Source organism: Aulostomus chinensis, chromosome 9, assembly GCF_037954235.1.
Source record: "Aulostomus chinensis isolate RoL2024-O1b breed Wild chromosome 9, RoL_Achi_v1.0, whole genome shotgun sequence".
NCBI lineage: Eukaryota > Metazoa > Chordata > Actinopteri > Syngnathiformes > Aulostomidae > Aulostomus > Aulostomus chinensis.
The window spans coordinates 20,072,333-20,083,107 of record NC_141328.1 but is presented as its reverse complement, the minus strand read 5'-3'; the positions used below and the strand labels follow the sequence as shown (position 1 = coordinate 20,083,107).

The following is a 10,775-nucleotide window of genomic DNA, read 5'->3' as shown; positions in this document are numbered from 1 at the left end:
TCAGTGTGTTAGAAGGTTTCTTTAAGAGTTACTGTGAAAAACAAATGTATTGTAGTTTTGGGCATGCGTGTTCCACCCCTGAGCAGTTTTTATATTTGTCACACTGGAGATGGTTTAGTGTGTATGTTTACTCAGTCTTCAGGCCCTCCTTGATCAGGTTGAGCTCATAGCACAGGGTCTCAAAGCGGTAAGCCATACGGATCTGAGCCACATTGGTCTTACGGATGTCGTTGCCCTCTGGACCTTCCTTCAGGAAGTCGTGACCCAAGTAGTGGGCTTTTTCCTGGAAACAGAAGAAGAAAAAAATATTCCGGCATGCAAGAGAGTGAGGCCCGATCCCTGTCAAACATGTTTAGAGTATCATTTTTTTCCCCTCAACATTTTAATCTGGTTTGTTACCTCATGAGACATGGCACTCTGCAGCACACTGTTCCTGGAAATCTCACACATGTCACAGGTACTGAGCTTGAAGACCTGGGCTGCAATGGCGTACTCCTCCATCAGGGGCTCCTGCAGACAGAAATAACGCTGATATTTTGATCAAGTTCCCAAGGCCACCTGGCTTCAGTAGACCTGGTAGACACAGCTACTCCCAACAGCACATTGGCCATGGAACCCCGGCTGTTACGTCAAGTATTCTACTATTGTTCTGTGTTCTGTAACTGAAATTACATGGAGGTTATGAGTGCACAGGTCTGTAGATGAACATATATGAAACACAGCAAAAAGCTGGCACTCTCAGTGGATTCAGACCTTGGTGTAGTGGAACTGCATGGGGTCATCAGTGGACAGAGAAACCACCAGGCCTTTCTTGTGGAACTCCAGCAGGGGGTTCTTGGCGTACTCCAGGAAGAGGCTGTTGTTGCTCAGAGGGGACATGGCGATGGGGATCTGGGCCAGGAAGTACAGGTACTGCAGCACAGGACTCTGGTGGTGGAGGAGTGATAGCTCATCAGATGTGGGTTTTGTCAACTTCAGCCAGTCTTGTACTTACAGAGGTGTAAGTAAAGGTGGTGGTGAGCTCAAGAACTGCTCTTAGAACAGTAATTCATCCAAAAAGTGAGTTTTGGGGTTTTGTTTGCATTTTAAGCACTCACAAATAGCTGCCTTGTTCTCACAAAGATGTTTCCCCCTCCTGCCTCACTTCTTTGTGACTCCAGAATACAGAAAGAGCCAGCCACATATTCATTTAGCATGAAGCTGATGGCGACTGAAGGCTAACAACAGCCAAGTTGGATAAAAACTCTCTGAACTGGAATAAATAAAACATCTCTGTATGCGAAAGAGGCATATTTGTGTGTTATTGACAGGCATTTTATTTCGAGAGGTTGCTTTTTATTATTTTCCTACATTGTGTTTTGGGAAAACAACAACAACAACAAAAACTTACCAAAATCTAGTGCTGTGAATAAATTAATATGTGTACGATTGAATTCATTTCATATTACCACAGCTGCTGTATCCACAGTCCCATTACAACTGGTAAAGAACAACTGACCTTCTTGAGATTGAGGCCATGAGAGATGTTGTCAGCAGTCATGAAGGCAGCCAACAGATGGGTGATGGCACCAGCTTCACCGCAGTGAGGCCTGAACGTGAACGTGTTCATCCCCCTCTGTCTGGAAAAAAGATGACAAACGAGTACTGTTCAAGGGAGAGGACTGTTCTCATCAAGTCACAAAGAAATTAGGAGGATGAATCATGGAAGTGAACATAAGTGAATGTAACTCACCTACGGAGCTGATTGAGCACGGCAATGTTAGCATACATGTAGTAGATGTAGTATGTGTAGGAGGGGTTCTTGACGATGTCCCACTCCTCTGGTTTGGGGCTCTTAGTGGAGAACATGTGACCACTGTGCTTGGACTCATCATCCACGCTGTCAAAACCTGTCACCTACACATCAGGAAACCAAGGGTTCATTTTCCAGGCCAGAGGAACAGAGGGCACAGCTGTATTTATTTTTTATCCAATTATTCGGTGAAAGCAACACCTTTTGCAACTCAGGTAACTTTTGTGTATTTTGCAAGTTCTGGCATTTTCTTGCATCCCACTCACATGGTTGAGGAAGATGCTAAGCTCCGGGTTGGAGTGTGGGTTGATGGTTGCCTGGAACACTGGGAGGAAAATGTTCTCCAGCATCTTGCCAAAGTGGGGCACGAAGTCTCTACCTCTGAAGATGTCACTGAGATAGAAGAAGGACAAAATGTCATATTAAAACCCAAATACCTCCTAAAGGCATTCTTCATCAACAATTAAACAGAATTCTTTTTTTTAAAGGGTTCATTAGTGAGCACCCGAACAATGTAGCGCTGGTGTGTTTTATCTTGTAATACCACTTTGTACCTCAAGAGGCAACAGTGAGTCACTATAGCGTGGACGAGCAGTATCAGAGGCTACACTCATAACATAATAATGTTTCTGCCCCCCGGATTGCCAGGGTACCTGTTGTCTTCACACTGAGCCACACAGGCATGGGGGGATCGCGATGCCAATTACCCTCCTCTACCCTAGTCTTTTTGCCGGAACGAGTTGATCTGAATGGTTCGCCCACTCCAACACAGAGTTTCAGGGCATGGTACGGTTAAGGTATGGGGAAAGTCTGGCCAGGAAGATGACGGAACGCGGCTTCCCTCGCAATAAGGTGAATGTTATTTATAAACTGAAGACTTTGGACACGCCTAGCATAACGTGTGACGTGTTATCAGGACGTGCCACTAGACTACACCTCCCGATGCCGGCTTCAGCCCCCTCGCATCCACATTATCTATCTGGCCAAAAAGCCAGATACTCCACGATGGCAATTCGTAGGTTTATGACACTAAAAATGGTGATTTATCCTCCAAGAGGTCACTATGCCTCATGTGATGAGGCTGTCCTCCAGACATAAAACTCTACAAAATGGTGTCGAACTGCACAATTAATCAAAAATAACATCATCATCCAAGTTCAGTCACCCTTAACCAAACAAACTGGATTTTGAGTGAAAACATACAAGGTTTCTAGGTTGTTCTGTTTACCTGCAAATTGTACCTTTAACATAGACTGTAGTTAAGCTAATGACAGTTTATCAAACTCTATGGAACAAAGCACATAGACGGGAAGACTTACTAGATCCTGGGCACTTGAATCATCCATTTGAGGTTTGGGGAGTAGACTCGGTGCTTGACGAACCAGCTGGACAGCTTAGTCCACTCATTGGCATTGCAACCATAGATGGAGAGACGAGGCTCAGCATACTGGTACTTAGCATCCTCCAGGTCACTGGCTACTTCCTGGTGTACACAAAGGTGAAATCAGGGTTCAGCACACATAATAACTGATTTATCAGGAAGATAAGCAGGCTGCCAGACCAACTAAAGAAATCAACGCTTTCGACATCAAACACTCCAAATATGTCGCTTGTCACCTTGATGATGGTGGCAAAGTACTCTCCATTGATGTGGTTCTCCGTCTTCAGGTACAAGTCACGCAGCTCGCTGGCTCCTACCGGGTTGTACTTGGCATTGAACTTGTCAAAACGCTGGAAGGTTTGTCTACCCTTCAAAACAACATCAAAGAGACATGGAAGGTTTACAGTAAGTCTCTTGCAGGTTGGCATAGTGAGTTTTGATGCTAAAATATGAAATTCTTTTAAGAATTCTGACAAGATTCTTTAATAGCCTTAATTAACTTTTTTTTTTTTTTTAAATTGAAGCTCATCACAATATACACAGACGATATGACAGTCAACAGTGCGTGTATATTCTGAGACGGAGAGAGAACTTCTAATTTTTGCTTCCCAAGATAATTCTCACCATCCATACATCTCATGCTCCATCAAGTCAATAACATACAGCGTGCACATCCAGGGAGTCCACAGTGAGATCATATGGATGCAGGTTGAGGTTCTCAAAGAGCTCCTTCATGGTGACCTCCCGGCCCTTGAGTTTGTGCACGATGCGGTTAGCGTCCACCCGGTAAGACTTCTTGATAAAACGCAGGAGGTGTTTCTGGTTCATGCAGGCAGCAGCATGGATGTGGGTGTCCACCTGGAATGGCAGAGAGATGGTAAGGAGTGGATTGCTGAGGTTTGGGTGTTTACTGAGATGTAATAATTCTATTTTGCCACAAGATGGAGCTGGAGCCAAAATATACAGATGAGGAGAGACAGCAAACTGAGAGTACAGAGCAAGTATAAATACGGGTAGAATGAACGAGTTTCTGCTCTCTAGGCCTCTAAGAGCTACAGTTCACCTTCTCTGGTGAAATTTAAAGATATTCAGCTCACTAAAGGGAGAAAAACTAAAGCAGAAGTGTTGATGTATGTACTGTATATTAACATAAACTGGATTACAGGTTTTATCATAGCATGAAAGCAAAGCACTGCAGTTTGCAGGGTCCATGCTAAATGCTGTTCAGCTACCTTCCTGCAGTTGTAGAAATCCCTGTGGGGGTTCATCTTCAGCTCCTTCATCTCCTCCATTTCATTCAGCATCTCATGCACATTGAACTTGGACATGAGGAACTTCAGACGGCGGTGAGTGTAAGTCTTACTGCAGATCACAAATACATGTGGAGTGAGGTGATACAAACGTGGCTGTCAAACAGAAGCAGTGCATGGATGGTGCATCAGAACTCTAGTTGTTGTTGTCATCGTGCACCTCCCCAGGGTCCCCCTCAGCTCCCCAGGACCACACATGTAGTAAATTAGTTGGCAAGCCGAAGGATCGTCTAAAGAAGTGCAATGTGCCGTCTGCTGAAAGTGGTAAATGCCTCGCATGCTTTTAGAAGCTGGGCTGTACAAGTATTTAACTGTGGGTGAAATCATGGAAGGGAAACTGGGGAAATCTATGTTTTTGAGATGGATAACAGCGTATTAAAGACATTTGGAGGGACTCACGTTGGGCCCTGGGCAATGAGAGCGATCAGGAAGTTCATGTCGTCAATGAAAGTGGTGTAGTCGGGGCAGGGCAGGTCTTTGGGCTGATGATTGTCTGCAGCTGTGGCGTCATTGTACACGTAGATGACACCATCTCTCATGCGAGCAACATAACCCAGATCCTTCGGCAGGTTCTTGTGATCAAAGGGGTCTTCTCCATTGTGTGGAGGAGCTGTGAAGACTACGAATACAAACACAGGAATTGAGAAATCTAGTACAACAACATACCTTGCAGTAGACGCTCCTTTTCTTTTGTCTGTTCCTCACCAGGCTGCACCTGATCCTCGATCTTGAAGGTTTCTCCCTCGATGTCACGCAGGTACTGCGAGCCTGTACGTGGGAAGCGCTGGAAAGCCAACCTCATGTACTTCTCCCTGATGGTCAAGGCACGGTACAGACCCTTACATGACAACTCAAAGTCATCCGTGGTCACCTGAGCAAAAAAAAAAGAACAATATGTTATAACACTGAGATTATAATTCTAGTAATACTTGATTGTGGTACATTTTTGTGCAAAGAACCAAAAAAAACAACAACCAACAACAACAAAATGTAGGACAGAAGAAAGAAATGAATATTACCTGTGTGATTTGTCTGATTTAATTAAGCTTTTTGACACTTAAGTCAATATGATCTTTTAGGTTGCACTCCAACTCATATGATGCATTATTTTAGTCAGCAGACTTGAAATATATGTTGACAAACAGGAGTGAAAGTGTCAAACCCATAGTCATGAAACCTAAACCCTGACCTGCCCTAGCATGTCCTCCCTTCATGGACCTGTTGGTGGGAGGCAGGTGAAACGGTCACTGACCCACGTACATATATAGCCAGTCAGAGAAATTCAAAGCCAACGTCTTCTATGTCTTAAACTTGACTAAAGTTGACCTCTGGAATCCTGACATGTCACACTACCATGCCAGGTTGGAGTTTAGTTAAATTGCATATTAGAAGTTTAATTCAAAGTGTTGGTTTTAATTAAATTCAAATACACCTTGGTAAAACACAACTCTGCTATCCGTCTCATTAGATCAGTTCAAGTTATAGCTTCGTAAGCTAAGGTCAGCATCGTTAACCTAGCTTGGAAGGCTATAAGACTAAAAACAAAAGGAGAAGGAAAAAGTTTGGGGGAAAATAGGTGGTCATGTTTTTTATATATTCATGTTTAACCACAATTTTTTGTTTTTAGAGAGCGAGAGAGAGAGAGAGAGATTTAGTTTGCAAAATATTGAACCAGGCTTAGCTGGAGTGAGGTTTTACTAAATCAAACTAACTGCTAACTGGCTGCAGCTGTAACTCTATAGCGACGTAGCATTACCAATTAAACCCTACTTCATTTACCAATAAGACATCTTGCATGTAAATTTTTTTATTCAAATTAAATCAGTGTTTTGTCATTATCATTTTTTGTTTTTTGACGTGCCCATCCCTTTCATACCTTTGAATGCCTTGCCATAATTTCTTTAAATTTAGTTCAAACACCCAGTTGGACTCATGGATGACCTTGAAATGTGTGATGGTCAAAGGTCAAGGTCACCTCGCATGAGTATGATAACTAAAGAAAAAGCTTTAGGATATTTATTTGGTGAAAACGTGCACACTGTTGCCTCACTCTGTGCTTTTTCTGGTAAAAATAATAAAACTGTACCCCAGAGGCATAATCGCCGATGATGGCCACTCTCTGGAAGTCAGGAACTTCCAGGTAGGTGGGCGTGTCAACCTGCATGGACACTACAGGGGAATCACTCGCATGCTGAGCAGCAGCTGCAGGCACACCCATGGTGCGATACCGCCTCTTGCTGCGGATGCAATGGTGCGATTAGTTTTTGATTTCAAATATTTTCTAATATTTCCAGTGAAAGACCAAAAATTGATCTCACCGCTTCTCAGCGTCATCATCAGTGTGCAGATGCTTGGCCATCTCGTGGTGGAGGATGGGGCAGTCCTCAGCCACATCAAACATGGAGATCTCATCACGGACGCTCTCGTCTTTGGTCTCAGACGCAAAGACCTGCTCCGCGAAGGCCCGCATCTTATCGTCGGTCTCTGTCAGGTACCACAAAAGTATTGGCGATGAGCAAACAGAACTACTGCACCGATGGTATCATGCAGACTGAACAGGTGACATCCATGAGGCGAGCCACAATCACACCGGCTGAATATGACTGCTGGACGATTCCAGTGCATGATGAATCGAACAGATTTATCTCTGGCATAAAAAGCCACATTCTAAACCAGATGTAAACAGACTGAAGCACATGTGTTCAAGTCCTTTGCAAATAGAGGACCTACAGTAGCACGAACACACACAGCTGACTCATAATTACACGAATAACTCTTGACCCCATTTTCTTATCATCTTCCACCGTTTATTTTGTTCCACTTGCATCATGTGATGATGCTTTAGCACTAATTTTAGTTCATCAATACACTGTAAAAAATGACACAAAATGAGAGTCAAGAAAATGACTGGAGTTAGAAACTGAGATTTGAACACACGGGACTCGTGGCATTCATGTTTAATGAGAAACAAAACGATGATGCAAAACACGAGGGGCCCCGTTCAGTGCCTTCTACCCTTTAGATCAAACTCCGCATGCTGCTACTCACAGCCAAGGCCTCTACTCCAATATCGCACATATGGCTCAAGTTTCCATTTCTCACCCTCCATACTTACTCTGTTGACCTGATGGTGAACAGCAAGAGAGCACCAGGGGGTGGAGTAAAACCCAGAAAAGAGAGTGTTAGAAAAGCGTGGGTTAGGAAAAGTTGGATTTAATGTGTTATACAGGAAGATGACATATAAATTCAACTGTAAACTATGATGTTGCAGTATAGAGACTGCACCTGCACCATGATATCAGTTATTTACAATACTGATTAGAAAACCGTGCAATGACAGATTTTGGGGATAAGAGCAATGAAGTGGATCAATGCAAACACTGGATGAGTGAGTTTGTGGTAGCAAACAGAATGAGGGTGGATGATGGGGGGAGTATTAAACAGAATGTATCATGGAAGTCGACACAGCCGCTAGAGAAAGTAGTGCTGACTGTAAGGTGACGGCACATGCAGAGACAATTTGTCAGCCTGAGAAATATTTCCTGAACCATAGTTGCAGGATGATGTGACTCCGTGATTTTGCCTCCGTCACTTTTTAACATCTCCATGCATACAAAAATATATTTTTGTCTACTTCGCATTCAGGAAAAAATGTTTGAAAATTGTTTGATGGTTCAAACAAACCTGAATGCAAAGTACGTTTAGGTTGTGTGCCAAATATTAAAGAAAGAGTTCACCCAAAAATGAAAACTAAAAGTTACAAAAAAAGAACTAAAAATAGAAACGATAACGTATGGATCAATCCCTCCAAATATGAGCAGCATGGAGGCATTTTACGGTTTTTGTATTATTATTTTTTTTACCCTCTCTCTTGAGGTGTTCGGGAGTTTTCTGCAACAGTGACACCCCAGCAGTGTTTTGTGGACTTCACCCAGCTTTCCATCAGCATGAGGGTGACACAATTTTCATTTTTGTGTGAGCTATCCCTTTAAGACTTCCTTCTTTTTGGAGGCTTATTGAGCCATCTGGCTCAATGAATCTCAGTGTTAATGTAAATATTGGCCGTCAATTTTGATTGATGACTTTCTGTTTTTGATACAAACACTCAATCGGAAAATCAACACCGAATGTGAACGATATAGGATCTTTTTCCCATAATATTTCATGACTTTCCATTTCAATTAGAACAGCATTTGATTTACGGAATCCACATTTGGGTTCTTGGCTGCTGTCAATTTGGTGATGTGACGGTCTCACATCCAAACGTTGAGCCATGCTTGGAAAATGCTTCACGTGTTCCACTAAACTTTACTGTCTCCGCTCCATACTTACTTTCGCTCTCTGTCGAGTGAGCAAAATGTCCCAGTCAGGGTAGGACAGTCCAGGTTAGAGGGAAACCAAACACATGGGGTTATGTTTTAACAAGCAAGTTATCTATGCAGAAATGTCCACTAACTTTGCCTTGACCTTTTTCTGTACCTAATTTAGGGAGTTGAAACCCAAAGAGACCAGCTAAAGGCTAATTAGCTTAGCACAATGAGTGGTAGTGGATGGGAAGTGTTAGCACACGTCCATCAAAAGCTATGAAAAACACATTTGTCTGAATGGTAAAACAGTTTTTGTCTGCACTGATATTAATAGAGTTTTGCAGAGGAAGAGTTATAGAATTACTTAGACATTCATTCATCACTTCAGAATCAGACACATAGCTGGTACTACTTTCCTGACAAAACTGGGACACATGAAAGACTTCATGATAACTTTGCCCATTAAAACAAGACATAAGCTGATAACCAGAAGAGCAACTGCAGCTAATAATCGTGGCTGACTTTGTGAGAGAGGATGAGGAGGATTGCTTCCGGACAAACCAAGACCCATCGAGTTAATCATTTTAGAGGGAGAACCACAAACTCTTCCCACCCGCTACCGCTCATTGTGCTAAGCTAAACAGCGGTCAACCGCTCTGTGTGGGTCTTAGAGAAACACTCATGAAAGGCTGGATATCACTCATAGAAAGTAGGAAATATATATATTTGGTAAATTGACTCGCTAATATTGTGTATAACTGGAATTGCTGAATGACTTTTCTGCATTCACATCATAAGATCACAGGTGTCAAAAGCCTCATATACATTCTCCACCAGTATCAGCTACATCATTACAATCGAACCCTCCGCCTCTTTGGATTAAACCTGCTGACTGGATCATTGCACTTCTATTTTTCACCCTTTGGTGAACCCCTGATGACATAATGTGACTTTGCCACTTGCCAGTTGCAGTGTGCCCGGCGGAGGTAAGCCTATAATTAGTAAGTGTTACAACAGCATTTAAAATACTTGTCATGGTGAAGATTTCTTTGGTGAGAAGGAGTTGAGCAAAAGTGGTATCATGTTGTTTTTTTAACCTGAGAGAATGCTCTGACTAATGGAACACCTTCTTGACATTCGCACAGCCGATAGACAACCACTCTCTAGACTTCCTGTATTTGTGAGGCTTCAGAGGTCAATGCACAACCCTGGAGATTTACAACATGAATCTGAATCCTCACCATCGATCTCAATTATGACATTTTTGTTTTTGGTATTTGCAGACTGAACCATATTTGGCGCAGGCACAGGGTGAACTGTCATCTTACCGCCTTTCTGAATTATTTAAAACCGCTTTTCCATTCTTTTACAAATCCAAACATAACAAAGAAACTCTTCAAATGAATGCATAAACAACCAGCTGACAGGTAACTCTCAACCCAACCCATTCACTCTTGTTTCATCTTTTGTGTATGTTATGATCTTTAAGGAAGACGACACATTTTGATGGCTTCTTATTTGATCCGTATGCTTTTTAAGCCCAGTGAACCTGCTCTGAAAGCTGTCAGGCCATGTGTCAGTGCCCTCAATCATCTGCACCGTCAAACTGATGGGACTTTAATACCTGAACAGATGCAGCAGAGTGAGGAAAGTGACCCTGAATATAAAAGTTCAAGTTTTTTCCCCATACACACACACACACACGAGGGAGGCACGTTAGCAGGATTGTCAATGAACATAATATTCCACTGAAAAGTACAACACAAATAAAACAGATTACTCTAGATGGAGGCTTTTCTTGGCGAAATCCCTCTCCTACATGTTTGCCTTCATTCTGCTCATACTCACCTGGCACTATTACTTTAGGCATGGTGACGCTGTTCCACCGAAACGCTCCCTGAAGACTGGTAAAAGAGGGGTCAGCCTCTGGACCACTATAGTTGGGAAGTGTGGAGCCCTCCGCTCGGTCTCTCTAATATTAAGCT

General features: G+C 42.8%; 1 protein-coding gene across 1 annotated transcript; it reads right to left on the bottom strand.

The window, feature by feature from the left end:
• Window positions 1–26: 26 nt before the first annotated feature.
• ampd1 (adenosine monophosphate deaminase 1 (isoform M)) lies at window positions 27–10,775 on the bottom strand. The gene is made up of 15 exons (XM_086214144.1): window positions 10,639–10,775; window positions 6,802–6,967; window positions 6,570–6,720; window positions 5,189–5,354; window positions 4,883–5,102; window positions 4,406–4,535; window positions 3,837–4,031; window positions 3,410–3,541; window positions 3,112–3,275; window positions 2,059–2,185; window positions 1,733–1,896; window positions 1,499–1,619; window positions 754–927; window positions 400–510; window positions 27–283 (listed from the first exon to the last, which is right to left on the bottom strand). Exons 1-15 carry the CDS (start codon window positions 10,658–10,660, stop codon window positions 128–130), a joined length of 2,199 nt encoding a protein of 732 aa, XP_086070270.1. The 5' UTR covers window positions 10,661–10,775; the 3' UTR covers window positions 27–127.